This window comes from Megascapheus bottae, chromosome X (assembly GCF_031878675.1).
Source record: "Megascapheus bottae isolate mThoBot1 chromosome X, mThoBot2.hap1, whole genome shotgun sequence".
Classification (NCBI taxonomy): Eukaryota; Metazoa; Chordata; class Mammalia; order Rodentia; family Geomyidae; genus Megascapheus; species Megascapheus bottae.
This window is the reverse complement of record NC_143547.1, coordinates 45218765-45239834: the sequence shown is the minus strand read 5'-3', so window position 1 is coordinate 45239834 and position 21070 is coordinate 45218765. Positions and strand designations below refer to the sequence as shown.

Here is a 21070-nt window from a genome sequence, read left to right as displayed (position 1 = left end):
GCTAAAGTACTTGCTCAGCATGCACAAAGACCTGGGTTCGATTCCTCAGTACCACCTAAATAGAAAAAAGGTGGAAGTGGTGCTGTCGCTCAAGTGGTAGACCGCTAGCCTTGAGGAAAGCCCAAGGATAGTGCTCAGATCCTTAGTTCAAGCCCCAGGACTGGCAAAAAAAAAAAAGAATGAAAACATAATGGATGAATCGGATGCTGGCATTACGACTGCAATCCTATTTCCTCAGAAGGCTGAGGATTGAAGTTTGAATTGGGCCTGGGTAAAAATCGTCCATGAGAATTTTTTTCTGCAATTAACCAACAAAAATCCATAAATGGAGGTATGGCTCATGGACACTGGATAAAGAGCTCTCAGAAGTTGTATGAGAGTTGGAAAATAGAATGTCACAGAAATCAAGGAAAGAGTTGCAAGAGAGTGGAGCCTGAATAAGGTTGTGTGTGTGTGTGTGTGTGTGTGTGTGTGTGTGTGTGTGTGTGTGTGTGTGTATCCACGCACACACAAGGTATAGTAGCCTCTATTGTTAAGAGAATGTGGTGGTGGAAAGGACGGAGCTGAGACAAGAAGAGCTAGTTGGACCTTCATACACAAGACATGAGTTGAAGGAAAGTGGCAGATGAGTTGAGGTAGATCTGGCATTTTTAAATTGTGGGAACCATAGTGTAAAGCTGATACCATGCAATTGGCCCTTGCTTGAGTAGTCTGATCTCATCTCCCCATCTTGTCTTTTGTGTTTTGTTTTCCAGCCATTAATGGGTTTCTGTTCTCTAACCTGCCCAGGCTGGACATGTGCAAGGGTGACACGGTGGCCTGGCACCTGCTTGGCCTGGGCACGGAGAGTGACGTGCACGGGGTCATGTTTCAAGGCAACACTGTGCAACTTCAGGGCATGAGGAAAGGGGCAGCCATGCTTTTTCCTCACACCTTTGTCACAGCCATCATGCAGCCTGACAACCCTGGTAAGTAATATCTTAGCAGCTCCCCTGGTTCAGAGGCTTTGTGGAGTAGGGGTTGGAGGGTAAAAAGGCCAGAGTGGGAGGCTGCTGAGAAGCAGCAGCACTTTGTGGATGATGGGCAGGTTCTACAAATACTTGTCTTCTCCCTCTTATGCTCTGTGTTCTGGTTTTGTGGACTCTCCTCAGAGAAATCATAACAAGTAGAAGGGGGAGGAAGTGTTTATCTGGAAGAACAGGGCAAAATTGAGGTGCTTCGCAGCCTCACTGCAATGCTTATAAAGCATAGTGTAGACATCATGGCCACACAGCTTTGATAGCAAGAAGCTCAGGGATATGCACCTGTAACTGTATGTGTGCATGTGTGTGTGTGTGTGTGTGTGTATGTGTGTTGAAAATAGTTTCAGATCAGAATTCAAAACATAGGAGCTCCAGATCAGGAGCTTTCATCCACTTTCTATGTAAGCTTGATTTAACTATTCCCCTTCTCTCTAGGTAGATCCCTTCTTCCCTCCCTCCCTCCCTTCTTTTCTCCCTCCTCCCTTCTCTCCTTTCCATCCATTCTTTGTTCCTACTTCCTCTGTACTCCCTTTCACAGTTTTGAGACTTTGCTCCCTTTCTCCCTCTATCCTTTATGTTGTGATCAATTCTGACCAGAATCTTTCTTCAGATTCCCTTTTCGGCATTTCATAATGCAGCACTATTTTTTTTTCTTTTGGTCTCTAGGGTGTATTATTTTTTCAGCCAGTAGGTGGCAATAGTGTTTGTAAGAAAAACTATCAAACCTACGCAGTTTCTGCTAAACATTTTAGTCATGAAAAATGTCGTTCTTTAATGAAAATACTGCTTCTTAAAAGTTGGATAGTGTCAATATGGATCTGAAAATATGCTAAAGATGATCTACTTGGACCTCTTAAGTCCTCATTGTTTAATACCTGGAATAGTTTCTTTATCAATAAGAGTTGTTAGAAACGTTGTCTAAGGGAGCTGAAAAAACAAGAATATTTCCACTGAGTTAGGAGTAAGGAACCTTTGAATAAGAGATCACGTCCTTCAGTCTTAGCCCTAAAGTCCAACCCTAAATTTAATCTTTTTTCTTTAAAGCTATTCTTCAGCTGGGTCTATATGCTTTCACAGTGCCCATACTTTAAATTAATACATTTATTTTGGAGCCATTCTATGTATGGAGCAAAGAAGATAGCTGAAAATGAGTTAAAATCATTCTGCCTCAGCTCAGTGCTGCATGTCTATTATCGTAGATACTTGAGAAGCTGAGACTGGAGGATCATGAGAACCCAGGCGTTTAACTCCAGCTTGCCTAACACAGCAAGACCCTGACTCAGAAACAATGATATGGGCATTGATAGAAAGATAGCTTTAAACAAAAGAAGGTCAGGGATTGTATGCAGGACGGGAGCCAAAGCCCCAGGACCAGGAAAACCATACAATAAACAAGAAAGAAAGAAAAAGAAAGAAAGAAAGAAAGAAAGAAAGAAAGAAAGAAAGAAAGAAAGAAAGAAAGAAAGAGGGGCCGGGAGTTTGGCCTAGTGGTTAAAGTGCTTGCCTAGCATGCACGAAGCCCCGGGTTCGATTCCTCGGTACCACATACATAGAAAAAAGCCGGAAGTGATGCTGAGGCTCAAGTAGAGCTCTAGCCTTGAGAAAGTCCAAGGACAATGCTCAGGCCCTGAGCCCAAGCCCAAGACTGGCAACAACAACAACAATAAAAAATAAATAAATAAATTTTAAAAAAAAGGAGAAAAAGAAAGAAAGAATGAGTCATTCTGGTTGGTAGCTGGGAGTAATTGTAGAGCAGTAAAGAGGAGTAAAATGGAGTAGACTGGAAGCCAAGATAGAAGGATTACTCTTGGTTATGTTTCTGAATTTTGTTACTAGTAAAATTAATAAACCATTTCCCCTTTTCTTGCATTTCTGAATTGTTAAGTCTTTATTTTCTATAAAAAAGAGATCCCAGGATGCAGAGAATCAGAATTGATCAGGTTTCTTTTCAACCATGCCAATTCACTTATTTTACTAAAGCATTTAAATTTAAGGGACAGATATCTGGGCAAGGAAAAATGAGTTGCTCACATAAGAGATGTTGCTTCTATATTTTCTGTTTCTTTTGCTCCTTTCATCAAATCCTATTGATATTCCGACATGACCTTTTGAATCTGAAGTCTCCATTCTGTCCCTGGAAATTTGTTCCATGATTAAGATGCAGTGAGACCTCTGTGGATAGCTTTGAAAAAAGGCAAAGTATCTATTTCAGCCAGGATCAGAATCTGCAATTGCATAGTAACCAACAGTGGTATATAGAGATATGTGAGTGAGCAGCTTGATAGGTGATTTATAAACATTGCCATGGTCAGGGAAGGTGGTGAATGTCTGTAGTTCCAGTTATTCAGGAGCATGAATTGGGAGGATTGATTAAGCCTGTGAGTTTGAGATCTACCTAAGCAATATATAGCAAGACCCATCTCAAAAAAATTCTTAAATATTCAACACGTTACATGTTTGGGTGGTTATGATTATCTGTAAAATCTAGAAAAGCATGTTTGGAAAAATACCCAGCAAATTGTTAAGCTTGTTTTATGGATCTATTGGTGATTTAAAAAATCATTTTTATTGGCAGTACTGGGTTGGGACACAGGGCCTTGCATTTGCTATGCAAATACTCAATCAATTGGGCCCACATTCCAACTGAACACATATTTTTTGCTATAAATTTTAATAAGCTTATATTATGCTTAATAGAAAATGGCATACTGTATTTATAAATACTCTTCTGTGCAGTAAGCTTTAGCTCTTTCAAAGGCACTAGAGCTTTCAGAGACAGGGAAAGTGGCAAATAAAAAGGTTAAAGCTCTAATGTATTATTTTCTACCAAATCCACATTAGATTTTTCAGCAGCAGAGAAATTTGATTACTGCTGAAACCACTCATTAGTTCTTTCCTCGCTTTTGGCATTGGAGTCTTTGGTCATTACTCCTTTTTTTTCCCTCCTCTTTCCTACCTTCCTGTTCTCAGCTCATTCCTTCTGCGTCCCTTCAACTCCTCTTTTGTACTCTGTCCTTCCATTATGGTTTTTTCTTTCCCTTTTTCCTTCTCCTTTTTTTTCTTTTCCTTTTACCCGTCTCTCATCTTGATTTGTCTTTCTTTTTTTTATTTCATGCTTTCCTTTTTCATCTCTATTTCCTTATTTTTCCATTCTTTTTTTTTTGTCGGTCATGGGGCTTGAACTCTGGGTTTGGACATTGTTCCTGAGCTCTTCAGCTCAAGGCTGCTACACTACCCTTTGAGCCACAGTGTCACTTCTCTTTTTCTGATGATTATTTGGAGTCTCACGGGCTTTTAGATCTCGGGCTAGCTTTGAACAATAATCCTCAGATCTCATCCTCCATATTAGCTAGGAATGCAGGTATGAGACACCGCGCCCAGCTTCATCTCTATTTCTTTCTTCCCTATCTCATTTCCTTTTCTCCCCTTTATTATTATAGAGAAGAACTTTCTCTTTCCTACCATTCTAGCTTTTCCTTTCTTTGCCTCTTTTCACTTTCTCTGCCCTTCTTCATATTCTCTCTACTTCTCTCCCTGCTTTATTTCTTCCTGTTTGTGTTCTCATTCGTCCCTTTTATTTTCATTTCCCACCTGTTTTTTTTTTCTTTACTGTCTCTACTCTGATCATTTTCCTTTTAAAAAAAAACTTCATTTCTTTTTGTAATCTCTTTTCAATTCCATTTCCCTAGTTAACACCTACGTATTCTCTTGAACTTAGTGGCCTATGGCTGGGGATGTGTGGATGAATGAGACAGCTCTTAGATAGGGGAAAGGTAGATAGGTATGGCTACATTTTCCATAAGACTAAGATGATGCTCTCTCCAAGAGCTATGTAACACACAAGGAACTGAGGCAACCTTTTCCTGACTTCAGAGTAAGGTTTTGTGAGGAAAGCAGACATTACTCAGAATGAGTTTTTACTGCCCTCGCCACAGGCTGTACTTCTAAGGCTGAGTAAAGAGTTTCTAGATAAAGGAGGAGTGGTGAGGAGAGCACCCGCACCAGAGGGAACCACGTGTGCAGTGGTTTGGAAGCAGCATCTGCTTAGAGTAGGTTGACTCTGCTGATTTCATTCAGGGCTTCTCAGCTCCAGGCAATGTGCTAAAAGGTGTTTGTAACATGTGAAGACACTTTTCCTGGTCACAGGGACAGCACGTTGAGGATATGGCTCTGGTATTTAGAGAGAAGGAGTTCAAAAGCCAACTTGAATATCACCGAATGATTGTTAGAGAATTGGGAACGGGAATGAATGGAGGCTGAATTTCATAAGTGCATGCTATCTGTATGTGTGGATGTCACACCAAGCCCCATTAATACAGGTTAATCAGATTTTTTTTCAAGTCTTCTTTTCTTTGTTTTCATTTTTATTATTTTTAAGTAGTTACAGATAGGGATTCCATTCAGTGTGTCAGTTTCTGAGCACAATTCATCTTGGTCAATGTCACCCCTTTCATCATCAAATATGATATGTAGGTGAGAAATTCAATGGTGTGACTCTTTGGAACAACTAATGTATATTCTGAAATCATGAATACTCGCAAGGTGGAGCTTGTGCTATCAGGAAGGATGAGGTGAAGGGAGAGGAGGGCAGATGAATGAAGAGAGGGAGGATGGGCAAATGGGGTCATACAATTCAATGTACATATGTGAAAATGAAACTAGGAAAATTGAGGGGCTCAGTGGGATTGGAAAAGATGGGGTTGAAATAGAAACTGAAAAAAATTGTTGGAAACAGTTCTTCAGCATGTTTGACATAATGAACAATTTGACCTCAAAGAGTGATAGCTCCCCAATGGCCAGACAGCAAGATGTCAAGTTTAAGAGAAAAACGAAATGGCTGATGACCTACTTTGAGGGGGAGGTCTGCGCTAAAGAACCAGGGTTTTGTCTTCTAGGTTATGGAAAGCTGTGAAAGGTTTTGTTGCTCTTATTAAGATGAGAAAAGACAGGATGTGATTTGTATTTCTAAGTTTATTAAAGAATAGTCCACATAAAGCTAGGTACTGGTGGCTCATGCCTGTAACCCTAGCTATTGAAGAGGCTGAGATCTGGGGATTGCACTTCAGTGCCAGCTTGGAAAGCTTACGATATTCTTTTTTTTTTTGCCAGTCCTGGACTTGAGCTCAGGGCCTGAGCACTGTCCTTGGACTTTCTCAAGGCTAGAGCTCTACCACTTGAGCCTCAGCACCACTTCCGGCTTTTTTCTACATGTAGTACCGAGGAATCGAACCCGGGTCTTCATGCATGCTAGGCAAGCACTTTAACCACTAGGCCAAACTCCTGGCCCGCTTATGATATTCTTATTTCCAGTGCACTACCAAAAAAGGCAGCAGTGTAGCTGTGGCTCATGTGGCACAGCACTTGTCTTGAACTCAAAAGCTCAGGGACAGCGCCCAGGTCTTGAGTTCAAGTCCCAGGTCTATCGTTAAGAAAAAAAAGAACAGTCTGGATAATGGCTTTCACTGAAAAGGACACGGAACCAATATGACACAGCAGAGAGATGATGAGAGGCTACCAACGGATTGTGCAGTAAAGATGGAGAGATGGTAGAGCTAAGGGATATTGGGCAGAGAAATAACTTTGTGGAGAAGCTGAGGAAGAAGCAAGGATGGCCGAGCTTTCCAGTTTGTGTACAAAGTAGATTATGATATCCTTAGCCAAACAAAACAATAAAGGATAGTAAGGTTTGGATTTGAGCTCACACTAGTTTTAAATTCCTGGTGGTACTTTTACATTAAGTACTGGTAGGTAGACATGCCAAATGTAGAGGAGAAACTTGGGCTACCCAGTGATATTTGGGTATCTTTATACTTCAGATCCATAAAGCATGAAGTGATAAGAATGAACATTTAAGGCAGAAATTGATGTTAAAGATATATAATGAAGCCCAGCCCGAATAAAGAGGAAGCAAAGGGCTGGCCAGTAACGTAGGAGGAGATACGCAAACCAAGAGCAGAAGTATGTTGAGAAATAAGTGATGAGGTTGAGCATAGAGATCTAGGCAGGGACTGATGTAATAGATGTCAGAGACTGGTAAGAATCATATTATGTAAAGATTAGGGGCCGGGAGTTTTGACTAGTGGTAGGGTGCTTGCCTAGCATGCATGAAGACCAGAGTTCGATTCCTCTGTACCACATACATAGTTCAGGCCCTGAGGATTGGCAAAAAAAATGAATAGACCATAGTCTGTAACTTCAGTTTTCTCCTGAGGATGAATATGACATTTAAAGGAAGAATTTAATGTGCTTTGCACTCTTTTTTTTTATTTTGGTGCCAGTCCTGGGGCTTGAATTCAGGGCCTGAGCATGGTCCTTGGGCTTTCTCAAGGCTAGAACTCTACCACTTGAGCCTCAGCACCACTTCCAGCATTTCTATGTATGTGGTGCTGAGAAATCTATCCTGGGTCTTTGTGCATGCTAGGCAAATACTCTACCACTATGCCAAACTCCGTACCCTGGACTCTTTTATTATTTTGCCAGTCCTGGGGTTTGAACTCAAGGCCTGAGAACTGTTCTTGGACTTTCTCAAGGCTACCGCTCTAGCACTTGAACTACAGTACCATTTCTGGCTTTTATTATGTATGTGGTACCAAGAAATTGAACCTGGGTCTTCATGCATGCTAGACAAGTGCTCTACCAGTAGGCCAAACTCCCGGCCCCCCTGGATGCTTTAAAGAACATCCTATATACTAAGTGGATGGTGATTGAGAAAGCAGGAGAAGTAGAGAGGAGACTTGGAAAGCTCCTGCAAATTTCCAGGTAAGAGTTGATGGTGGCTTACACTTGAGAAGTGGCACTGGAAATGAAAGAATGGGCTTCCTACTATGTTGACTTGAGCAACCAACTTGAGCAAGCAAATTTCAAATTGCATCCCACAGACTTTTTTTTTAAAGCAAAGATTTTTTATTAAAGAATTTATTAATGTTGATTTTTACATCATATTTTAAATGACAAGTTTAAGAAACAAGTGTTCAAGGAGTCATCCCACAGACTTTTAAGAAGCTGGGACTACAGGTGTATACTACCATACTCATCTCTGAAAGGGCAACTGTAAAGAAATGTAGGGGGTAATAAGACTTGAGAAGTAGATTTGGAAAGAAAAGAAAGAACCCTTTTTTTGACAGTCCTGGGGCCTTGAGCTTTCTCAAGGCTAGTGCTCTACCACAAGCCACAGCACCACTTCCAGCTTTTTCTGTATATGTAATACTGAGGAATCAAACCCAGGTTTTCACATATGCTAGGCAAGAACTCTACAACTAAGCCACATCCCAAGCCCGAAAGAACACTTTATTTATTTACTTATATTTATTTGATTTATTTTTATTGTAATGTATAGAGTAGTTACAGTTATATTCCCCAGATTGTAAGTGCATTACTTCTCACACATTGATACCCCTTCTCATATTTTTGTCCCCATTTCCCTCCCTATACCCCTTCCCAATCATCTTGTTTCCCCCTCTTCACGTTGCTATTTCAAATAAACAAATAAACGTATATACAATATGCCAAGTAACAAAGTCAGATACAGTAACAATATGAGATTAACCAAAGGGCAACAAAAGAGAAGAGAAATAACATAATACATTAAGAATAATAATCACACAAGATAGAGCTCTTGTTTCCATATCCTGGAGATCCTCCCAAAGAAAGCTTTTTAAAGGACAGTAACACTCAGGATTTAACTATGTAATTTAGACATAAAGTGAATTAGGGATAAAGAGGAGCAGGACATAGAGTCGTTTGGGGCTAGAATAGTCAGGGAGAGAATTTGGAAGGAGAGGAAATGAATTGGCTCTGGGAAAATGAGTAGGCTGTCACAGATTTGGAGGGTGATATGGGACAAGTGCATTCTAGAAAGAGGATAACATTCCATGATCAGAATGAGACAGTTCAGAGGAGCAATCAGAAAAAGCTTTAGGCTGGGCACCAGTGGCTTCCATGTGTAATCCTAGCTACTAAAGAGGCTGAGACCTGAGGTCATGGTCAGGATCTTATCTCCAACTAACCACAATAAAAGCACAGAAATAGAGGTATAGCTCAAGTGGTACAGTGCAAGTCTTGAGTAAAAAAGATAATGATCATGAGGCCTCGAGTTCAAGACCCAAGACAAGCACCAACAAACAAATAATGAAACCAAAATAACAAACAGATTTTGTTGGAGAGATAGTTCTGAAATCTGAATAATGTATGAGAAATGGGGCTGGGTCAATAGTTTATGCCAGTTCACAGAAAGCTTTGAAGGAGAGTAATGTAATAGGACAGGCATTCAACAATGAGAATAATGGTCCATGATACTTGGCTTCTTTTGGTCCACACTCAGGCTGAATGAGTTTAATATAGAAATCTGGAACTTAAGATTAGTCTAGGCAGCTTAATGACACAAACGGTCATGACTGGTACTTGAACATTTCATCATAAAATTCTATGGTGAACCCTTCATAGAGCTCTCTTCTGAAAGAATTCTTTTCATCAGCAGGCTGCTTTTTTTTGGGTGCTAGTCATGGGACTTGAGCTCAGGGCCTGTGTGCTATTCTTGAGTTTTTCTGCTCAAGGCTAGTGTGACTAGAACTACATCTCTTTTGACCTTTTGCTGGTTAAAAACAATATAAGAATGTCAGATTTATCTGCCCCAGCTGGCTTCCTATCACCATCTTCAGATCTCAGCCCCCTGAGAAGCTAGGATTATACATGTGAGTCACCGGTGCCAGATTCAAGTTGGTTATTTTAATGGAAACTTTCTGAGCTTGCTCTTCCCCGAATGGATAGAAGATCCTTCTCCTAGCTTACCTGGTCTTTGCAGTATGTCTAGGGAGAGGAAATTCTACAGGTACTTCCGAGGTATGTTCTAACTCTCATTTTACTTCCTGATTCTTCCTCAGGGACATTTGAGATTTACTGCCAGTCAGGTGACCACAGAGAAGCAGGGATGCGGGCAATCTATAATGTTTCTCAGTGTTCTGGCCGTCAAGCCAGCCCTCGCCAACGCTACGAAGCTTCAAGAATCTATTACATCATGGCAGAAGAGATGGAGTGGGACTATTGCCCTGACAGGACCTGGGAAGTGGAATGGCACAACCAGTCTAAGAAGGAGAAGTAAGGCCTCAGAAAAGGGAATAACCTACTTTTTATAGATGATGATACTGAAACTGAGTAGGAGGGGGAGGCAATTATCTAAGTTCACCTAATAGGATAACAGCAAAAATGAAGAGCAGGAGCTAGAATGCAGGTTTTCTCAATTGTAGTTCAACGCTTCCTATTTGTTTGATTATTGATTGATTTAGGTGGTGCTGTGGGTTTGAACTTGTGGCTTTTTGCCTGCTAAGCAAGCATTCTATTGCTTGATCTATGTCCCTTAACTTTTTTTTTTGCTTTTAGTTATTTTCACACACAATCTTATTTTTTTTCTGGCCTGGGCTAGCCTTCATCTATGATCCTCCTACTTTTTTGCCTCCTGCATTACTGAGATTATAGGCATGAACCACCATGCCTCATGTGTTTATTGAGGTGGAAGTCTAACTTTTTGAAAATGCTCTCCTTGAACTGTGAACCTTCTGATGTCTGTCTCCTACATAGCTGGGATTGTAGGCATGTACCATCATGTTCAGCCCTTTCTCTGTATTTATTTACTCCTGGCTAGAGTACAAGACCTTGCCCTCTTAGCCTAGGCTTCCTTTTTTTTTGGTGGGTCATGGGTTTTGAACTACACCTGGGCACCATCCCTGAACTCTGAAGCTCAAGACTACCACCCTACTTCTGGGCCTAGGCATTGTCCCTGAGCTCTTCAGCTCAAGGATGCTGCTCTACCCTTGAGCCAAGCCCCACTTCCCATTTTCTGGTGATTAATTGGAGATAGAGTTTCAGGTCCTTTTGTGCCTGGGTTGGCTCTGAACTTTGATCATCAGATCTCAGCCTCCTGGTCTCTGCTTCCTTTTTTTATTAGTTAGTTAGAAATGTTTACCTTGGGACTTAAATTGTATAGAATTTTCTCAGAGCGCTGGGAGTTTGGCTTGGTGGTAGAGTGCTTGCCTAGAATGCACGAAGATCCGGATTTGATTCCTTGGTACTACATGCATAGAAAAAGCCAGAAATGGTGCTGTGGCTCAAGTGGCAGAGTGCTAGCATTGAGGAAGAAGCTTAAGGACAGTGCTCAGGCCCAGTGTTCAAGCCCCAGGACTGGCAAAAAAAAAGAATTTTCTCAAAGAACTAAATGCCTCAAGCTCAGTTATTAACATACAGACTAAGTTACATGTCAAAGAGTCTAAAACGAGCCAGATGCCAGTGCCTCATGCCTGTAATCCTAACTACTCAGGAAACTGAGCTGCCAGTCTGGCACAAAAGTCCGTGAGACTCTTATCTCCAATTTTCCACCAAAAAAATAGAAGTGGCGCTATGGCTCAAGGGGTAGAGCAGTAGCCTTGAGCTAAAGAGCTCAAGGACAGTGCCCAGGCCCAGAGTTCAAGTCCCAGGACCACCACCACCAACAACAAAAAAGGCCTAAAATGGCTGTATGCCAGTGGTTCATGTCTATATTCCTACCTACTTAGGAGCATGAAAAATCTGAGGATTTCAGTTTGAAGCCAGTCCACACAGGAAAGTCTATGAGGCTCTTATCTCCAGTTAACCACCATAAAGCCAGAAGTGGATGTGTGGCAAAAGTGGTAGAGTGTGAGCCTTGAATAAGAAAACTCAGGGCCAACACCTAGGTCCCAAGTTCAAGGCCTAGGACCAACACACACACACATACAAACTCTAAAACAGTATGTAAATAAGATAGAATTTTATTTATTTATATACTAGTATAGATAGGAACTGTCCAGTACTGGTACGGAAACTTAATCACACACACAAAGAAAAGGCCAGCAGTAGAGTTGTGGCTCAAGTGGTAGAGTACTAATCTTGAGCAAAATTCTCAGGGACAGCACTCCGGTTCTGAGTTTAGGCCCTAGGACCAGCATGTCCACACACACACACACACACACACACACACACACACACACACACACACACAAAGACACACACACACACACACACACGCAGTGCTTGTTACGGGAGTTAAGAAAAGTGAATTCATTTCCTATTCTGAACCTTGATTTCTCATCTATAAATGATTGGATTTATCTATCACATGATTGGATGACAGAGGGAAGGAATGGCAACCTTCAATCTAAATCTCGATTACCTTTTGGACTTACATTATCTTTAGACAAAAGTCATGTAGACTATATGCTAATGATTATACCTCTGAGAGCCACCTACCTCTTAGGCCTATTGGGGATGTCTAGTGATAAAGTGAGTAATTAACCCTTGGAAATCTGGACACCAGTGTTTCACACCTATAATTCTAGCTACTCAGGACCCTGAGATCTGAGAATCGCAGTTTGAAGGCAGCCCAAGCAGGCCAATCCTAGAAACACTTATGTCCCATTAACCAGAAAGAGGCTGAAAGTAGAGGTGTGGTTCAAATGGCATAGCACCAACCTTTGTGGAAAAAGCAGGGAAGAGAGTGATGCCCTGAGTTCAAGCCCTTGTAATGAAAAAACATAGTAATAAAAATTAACTAAGCTCTTTGGATTGGAATGGAGAAATCAATAAGAACCTATTTCGTAATTGCCCTTTCCCCACCCTGGATCTCTAGCAGCTGAAGTAATGGAAACATTCTCACCATCTTTTACTTTTACCTTTAGTCAACATAGTTGACTACTACTCAGGAGGCTGAGAACTGAAGATTGTGATTTGAAGCCAGGCCTGGCAGGAAAGTCTGTGAGACTTTTTTCCAATTAATCACCTGAAAACTGGAAGTGGAGATGTGGCTTGGTGGTGGAGCACTATCCTTAAGCAAAAAAAACTCAAGGATACTGCTCAGGCCCTGAGTTCAAGCCCGAGAACTGACATAACAAAAGAACTCAACTGGGGCCGGGAGTGTGGCCTAGTGGTAGAGTGCTTGCCTAGCATTCATGAAGGCCCGGGTTTGATTACTTGATACCTCATACATAGAAAAACGCTGGAAGTGGTGCTGTGGCTCAAGTGGTAGAGCTCTGGCCTTGAGAAAAAAAAGTCCAAGGACAGTGCTCAGGCCCTGAGTTCAATCCCATGTCTGGCAAAAAAAAAAGAATACAACTGGAGCCAATTCTTAGCCTCGTGTTCTTGCCAGATGATTTATACTACAAATTTCTGTCTTGATATTGAAAACCTAGAAGCATAAATGCTGAAGCTGTCTCTTTCTTTCATGCCAATATTGGGGCTTCAACTTGGGGCCTTATGTGCTCACTTAGCTTTTAGAGATAAGAATCTCTTGGAAGTAAGAATCTCTCTGCTTGAGATGGCTTTGAACTGTGATACTCAGATCTCAGTTTTGTAAGTAGCTAGGATTATAGACATGTGCCATCAGCTCTAGATTAAACTCACTGTCTTTAATTGTGGTCATGCTGTACCATAATAAATAGTATATCTACTTGTAATTATTTTAATCACCCTTTGTTCTTTATCAAGCTGATGCTGTTTATATATCTTAATGAATCTTCATAGATTATTGCAATCTTTTTTGTTAAGTGAATTATGAATTCTAAGTGATAAAGGATGCATGATGTAGTTAGTTAGCTCTTTTTTTGTGTGTGTGTGCCAGTCCTGAGGCTTGAACTCAAGAGCCTGGCACTATCACTGAGCTTCTTTTATACAAGCCTACTACTCTGTCACTTGAGTAACAGTTCATCTTTTTACGTGAATTTCCATACTTCTATAGTGAGTAATTTAACATTAATTGAGAACATTTGTTGTTATGTAGCCAATGTGTAGAAAAGTCTAGCATTAGAAGGACTGGAGCCACATATTTCCTATATGATATTTGAATTACCTTAGTTTAAATTACTCATATCTGAAAATGATGGCTGAAAGCCAGATACTGATAACACTTTGATTCCTCCAGTTATGGCCAAGTCTTCCTGAGCAATGAAGATGGGCTCCTAGGTTCCAAATACAAGAAAGCTGTCTTCCGGGAGTACACGGATGGTACATTCAGTAACCCTCGGCCAAGGTCTGGAACAGAGGAGCACTTGGGAATTATGGGTAAGGGACTTCCACTTCTGTCTTAGCCTCCTAACGCCTGACCTACTTCTAGAGTTGCTATGTCCTGCTCATTCCCCATTCAACCATTTCCTTACAATTTACTATTACAATGGTCCAGTGTCCAAAGCAGCCATAAAAATAAGCACTAAAAGAGAGAGTCTGACCCATGGTTTTGTATAACTTTGGCATAAGGGGTCCCTTCTGCTTAGAGGCAGGAAGCACCCAAAATGGAACATCCAAAATGGAAAAATAATAAGGGAACCAGTATTACCCCTACACTGCAGGTTAATTACCATTGTAATTCTTGTTTGTATTGCTTTTGCAGGGTCCAATGAGTTTCCTGCTTTTCATTCTGACACACAGGGATGCACTAGTGTCTCAAAAGACATCCATGGGGCTAGGAGTTTGACTTAGTGTGCTTGCCTAGCATGCACAAAAACTCGGGTTTGCGTCCTTGGTTTCACATCCATAGAAAAACCAATAGTGGTGCTGTTGCTCAAGTAGTAGAGAGCTAGCCTTGAAGATAAAGCCCAAGGACAGTGTCCAGGCTCTGAGCTCAAGCCCCAGGACTGACAAAAAAAAGACACGCACTCTTCTTTGTTCTAAAACAAACTTTCACTTGTTGCTAGAATGTATGCATAGAAACTTGGAATCTTTACAGCCTTAGGTTATTAGAGGTAGATCACTGATGTGGGAGTAATTGGAAGCATGCTAGTGTTGTTAGAATTCCCTTAAGGATGCTAAGAATGGTAGCATAAATTTAAGGACTAATCTGAAAATGGAGCTTGCCATGCCTTTCAATCTCAGAAGGCTCTTGTGCCAGGGCAGACCTAGTTCACAAGTAGCCCTTTATTTTAATAGCATACATTAGATTTACTGGGGGGAGGACTTCATTGTGACATTTCCATGCATGTTTATGCTTTAAATTAATTAGTTTCCTGACTTTATCAATCTCTGCCTTATCCACTCCTTGTCTCTTACTACAATTTCAAGAGGTTTCATTGTTCTATTTTCATACATGCAGTCAATTTACTTCAAACATATTCATTCCCTTTCATCCTCCCTGTTAGCCTAATCTCTTTTTTTCCAAGGGCCTACCTCTCCTGCAAAACCTGTTTTGCTTTCCCCTTCTAACAGTTCCTATGGATCAACAATTTCATGAGGTTTGTTATGCTGTTTTCATACATAGTTGCAATGGATTTCAAAATTATTCACCTTTTTTCTTTGCCTCTTCTTCCTTCATCTATTCCTTCTAAGCAATCCTTTAGTTAGGCTCAAGTTGTCTTTACCCAGATGTGTGTGTATATATACATGCAATATACATGCATATATGCATACATGCAAATATATCTATATATTTATGCACATGAATCTATATGTATATATTTATATGCAAGTATATATTCATATGTTCACAAATATAGATGCCTTTTAGGTCTAGCTTTCCTCATATTAGTGAAAATATAGTTGATTTGCTTTATGATCATGACTTATCTCAGCCAATATGATGTCGTCCAATTCCATCCATGTTTTTACAAATGACATTTTGCTTTTCTTTATGGTTGTATAATAATCTGCAGTGGGGACACACATGCACATACACATACACATCTCTTGTTGGTATGACTTTTCTTTAATGCCTCCTGGTTCACTCCCACACTAACAAATGGTTTTCTTTTTGTGCATGTATTAGGTCCACTTATCCGAGGAGAAGTTGGTGACATCTTGACTGTGGTATTCAAGAACAATGCTAGTCGTCCCTACTCTGTCCATGCCCACGGAGTTCTAGAATCTAATACTGGCAGGGTCTGGGCTGCTGATCCTGGTGAGTAGGGATACTTAGTGAAGGGACAATGGCTAGATAATACCTCTGCTTCAGTCAGAATGGCTTCTTTAAAAATTATTCTCTTGGGCTGGAGCATTAAGTAGTGGTAGATAGAGCACATGCCCAGCAAGAATGTGACCTTGAGTCTGATTCATAGCACAGAAAACCAAAATTCTTCAGTATAATATGCTGTGGTAGTATGCATTATTTGCATGTGTAAGGTCCTTGGTCTGATAATTAGCATCACATATATAAATGAAGGTGCGTGCTCAATCAGTAGTTTGTAACCATTACTATATTTTAGACTCGTGGGTTTGTTAAAAGAGATTTCTAGGATCACACTCCAAGGTCTGATTCAGTGATTCTGTGACAGGACTGAAATTTGTGAATTAAATTTTCATGTGATGTTCATGCTTTGAGTCTAGGAACTATACTTTGAAGACGAGTTATGTGAAGCCTGGAAAGGAGGCTTTTAGGAGAAAGGAAGTATGGAAGAAAATAAGCAAAAGGGAATTGTTAATGAAGGTTAATATATAAGAAGGATAGAGGGGCCGGGAGTTTGGCCTAGTGGTAGAGTACTTGCCTAGCATGCACAAAGACCTGGGATCGATTCCTTGGTACCACATACAAAGAAAAAAGAAGTGGTTCTGTGGCTCAGGTGGTAGAGCTCTAGCCTTGAGAAAGTCCAAGGACAGTACTCAGGCCCTGAGCTCAAGCCAGGACTGGCAAAAAAAGAAGGATAGAACTTGGAGTATTGTGGATGGATATTATTTCCCAAAGATCAATGAGGTGAAATAGAAAAGATATGTGAGCAATTGGATATGGAATGTAAGAAAGATAAGAACTCTTTTAAAAAAAATATTGTAGGGCTGGGAGTATGGCCTAGTGGTAGAGTGCTTGCTTAGCATGCATAAAGCCCTGAGGTTGATTCCTCAGTATCATATATACAGAAAAAAACCAGATGTGGTCTTGTGGTTCAAGTGGTAGAGTACTAGCCTTGAGAAACCTTAAGGACATTACCCAGGCCTTGAGTTCAAGCTCCAGAACTGGCAAAAATAAATATTGTAAAGGTGGTTGATAGAAAGGGGGTATAGTTCTATAAGTAAGATAATAAGAATGTGGCTTTTTGAATGGTGTTACCCCCCTCCATCAATTTCTTAACTCCCCCTTGACTTTCCCATCACGTTGTAAAGTTCATTGCCAACATAGTGTCTAGTGAGGATCACACTTTGTCCCACCATTTCTGTGCTTCCCCTTCCCTTCCTGAAATCAAGACAAGGGTACAGAAATCAAAACCAGTGATGATGGGGAATAAACTGAAGGGGAAAAAGAGATGAAGAAGCAACAATTGCAAACAATACACACACACACACACACACACACACACACACACACACAAAACCTTGTTTCTATTTCTTGGAGTTCACAATTGTTGGGAGCCAGAGTGGAATCAAACTGTACCTTGATTTGCATCAGACAATGGCTTTATTGTCTTATTGTTTTCTGGCCTTATTCTGTTTAAATGACCTGAGATTTACCATATGAATGTAACACCTGGAAGTTCCCTGGGTCTCAAGAAGGGAAGAAGCGGGAGTGGAAAATAAACGGAGCAGTCTTTACTTGGGCTGCAGACATCCCGGAACGGTGTGTCTGTCTCTCTTCTATTTTTTCCTTGTCCTTGCCCCCTATTTCAGGAACCCGAATCTGCGAACCCTGGTTTGCTGCCAGCTGGCCCCGGCACACAATAAGCATCATTTTGTATCGTCATATGCACATAGCTATTGTGATCTTCTGCTAAGAATACATAGACATATTTTACTTATTACAAAGGATGGAAGCCTTGCAGGCTGGCTTGTTTCACTTAATATTATTTTTCAAGTCTTTCCATTTCCTTAAGAATGGGGAAATGGCACTCTTTCTGTTGGAAGCGTTAGTATTCCACTGTGTATATATAATGCATTTTCTTGACCTATTCATCTGCTGAGGGGCATCTGGGGATGCACTGTGCTGGTAGCCCACAACTTTTATTCCTAGTTACCTAGAAGGGTGATATCTGAACATCGTGATCTGGAGCCAGCCTGGAAAGGAATGTTTGTGAGACTTATCTCCAATTAACCACCAAAAGCTAAAAATGGAGGTATGGCTAGAGTGGCTACAGTGTCACCTATGAGCAATAGAGGTAGGAGACAGCATCCAAATTTTGAGTTCAAACACTAATAGTAATAAAAACAATGACATATAATAGTTGGAATCGTGATTGTGTATGGTATCAAGCAGTGATTAATATATAGTGACATAAACATTGAAGTGGAAATGAAATTTAGAGGAAAAAATATACCATCATTTAAGAGGAGATACCTTAGTCTACATAGCTTCACTGTAACTCTTGTCAATATTGCAATTGGTTATTTTTGTCATGAAACACAGCCATCATACATAAAGTTCTTTTAGGAAAATAAAAAGTTGTTTAGCATGGGCAAGGCCATGGGTTGGACCCCAGGATCACACAAAACAACAACAAGAACAACAACAACAACAAAAAGATTGTTATTTTTAAGTTAATAAAACAATGACTAGCACAATCTAATAGTATAATATTATTAAAAAGATACAATAATTAGAGCAGCCTGATGTTGTAGAAAAAAGTCAACAAATATAAAAGACCCTAAAACCAAAAGTGTGGCATTAGTAATGAGAATGTTCCTCCTTACTTCATTGCTTACCCCATACCTACCCCATTTCTACCTCTTTCTCCCCTCATAGTAGCTCCTCAATTGGAGATATTAGTAATCTTCACAATGGCAACCTAGGATCTTAGTTGGTCAATATCTTATTAGTAGGAGGGATTGCCCTCCTCTCTCCTCCTATTCCCTTTCCTCCCATCCCCTCCCCTCTTCTCTTCCTTTCTCTTTTGTGTTCTGGTATTAGGGTTTGAATGCAGTACGCCCACTTCTTACTTGACTTTTTCTCTTAAAGATTGGCACTTGAGCCATGCTTCTAGTACCAGCATTTTGGAAGTTCATTGGAGATAAGAGACTCTTGGGATTTTCTACCTGGGCTGGCTTCAGAGATGTCCAAATCTCAGCCACTTGACTAACTAAGATTACAATTGTGAGCCACCAACACCTGGCTGGATTGCTGTTTCTTTATCTCAGGACTCCCAATTATGCTGCCTAGCTGCTTGCATTGTGGTCTGTTGGCCTGTGCCTGCAACTGGGTGAGCTGGATGTGCACATTAAAACAGGCGACTAGACACCTACTAATCTTAGTTTAATGGAATCAGAAAAAAGAAGCCTTAATAAGGCCTCTATTTCAAAGTTTTGTTCTACAATTCATTTATTAGCAGAGCTCTGCAGTAGTGATTAGTGTAGAGATTAGCTTAGCTATTAAATATTTGGATTCTCATTTGGCTACCATTCTGCATTGTTTCCATAGTGACTCAAAGGGAAGAAGCCATTTAGCCAGACATTCTTACCATCCTGGAACAATACCATCAGAATAGCATTGAAATCTTGACTCTCAAATTTAATACACATTCTCTCTCTTTATATACACACACACATATATATATATATGCATGTGTGTGTTTACTAGTATAAAAAGTTGGCATTTCAGTAGAAAAATGAAAGTTGATCAACATATGATTTTAGGACAAGTGGTTATCTGTTGGAAAAATAACACTTGTTCTCTGTGTATTACCAAATGCTAAAATAAATTACATATGGATTAAATGTAAAAGTATTTTAAAAGAACTAAAAAATGCAAATAAACATTTACTTGGACTCTGAGTATAGGTAACTTCTTATAATTTGGGGGGATGTAGGTGGTACTAGAGTTTGAACTCAAGGCCTAATGATTACTCAATTTGCTTGCTCATGGCTGGCTATCACTTCATATGGAGTTGTGTGGCCTTTTTTTGGCCTGAATTACTCTTGAATTTTTAAATCCCAGTTTCTTGATTAACTAGGATTACAAGCACGGTTACTGGTACTTGGCATATTTCTACATTAAAAACCTGTTTTCTTTTTTAAATAGTTATTGTTATTCCTGTCCTAAGGACTTGAATTCTGGGCCAGGTCACTGTCCCTAGGCTTGGTTTGCTCAAGGCTACTATTCTACCATTTGGGCCACAGTCCACTTCTGGTATTTTAGTGGTTGGAGTCTCATTGGCTGGGTGTCAGTGACTCATATTGGTAATCCTAGCTACTCAGGAGGCTGAGATCTAAGTCTCAAGGTTCCAAGATAGCCTGGACAGGAAACTCCATGAGACTCTTAACCGCTATTAACTACCAAGAAATCAGGAAATAAAACTGTGGCTCAAGTGGTCAAACACTAACCTGGAGCAAAAATGCTGAGGGACAGTGTCTAGGCCTTAAGTTCAAGTCCCAGGACTGATATACATATACTAATTAAGTATTGCATACTTTCCTATCCAGGCTAGCTTTGGACAACAGCCTTCAGATCTCAGCCTCCTGAGTAGGGAAGATTATAGGGATGAGCCCCCCATTGATACCCCTTCTCATGTTTTTTCCTTATTTCCCTCCCCCCACACTCTCCCCTCATCTTGTTTTCCCCCTTTCCTTTCCTATTTCAAATAAACAAATAAACATTTATACAATATACCAGATAACAAGGTAAGATACTATAACAATATGAAAATCACCAAGGGACAACATAGTACATTAAGAACAACAATCACACATTATATGGCTCTTGTTTCCATATCCTGGAGGTCCTTTCATTTAGCCTCATCCTATATGGCCTTATGTACCTAGGTTTTGAGCTATTGTAATCCTCTGGTAGGAGAGTCCAAGGTTTGTACTAATTACTGCAAATGAGGGAAGCCATTGAGCCTATGTTCCTTTGAGTCTGGCTTCCTTCACTTAATAAGATTTTTTTTCCAAGTCTTTTAGGGAAGATCTTTAAATGAACTATTCTAGACTTGTCCAGTGGTATAGCCATTAGTCAGTCACATGTGAGTATTGAAATGAAAATGAACTGGCCAAGTGAGATGGTTAATTTCTGTGATCCTGGTTCCTTTCGAGGCGATGGTAGAAGCATTCAGTTTCAGGTCAGCCTACTTCACAAACACTTGTTAAGACTCTATCTCAGGAATAAGTATGAGATAGCAGTTCATACTTGGTAATACCTCAATGTAGGA

The 21070-nt window shown here is 40.4% G+C and overlaps 1 protein-coding gene across 1 annotated transcript in view; it reads left to right on the top strand.

The window, feature by feature from the left end:
* Heph (hephaestin) overlaps window positions 1-21070 on the top strand; it is an 80795-nt gene that overhangs the window by 26797 nt on the left and 32928 nt on the right. Inside the window, exons 12-15 of the mRNA XM_090326732.1 lie at window positions 756-968; window positions 9902-10115; window positions 13945-14084; window positions 15778-15909. Of these exons, the coding sequence (XP_090182858.1) occupies window positions 756-968; window positions 9902-10115; window positions 13945-14084; window positions 15778-15909 (699 nt within the window). The remainder of the gene's footprint in view (window positions 1-755; window positions 969-9901; window positions 10116-13944; window positions 14085-15777; window positions 15910-21070) is intronic.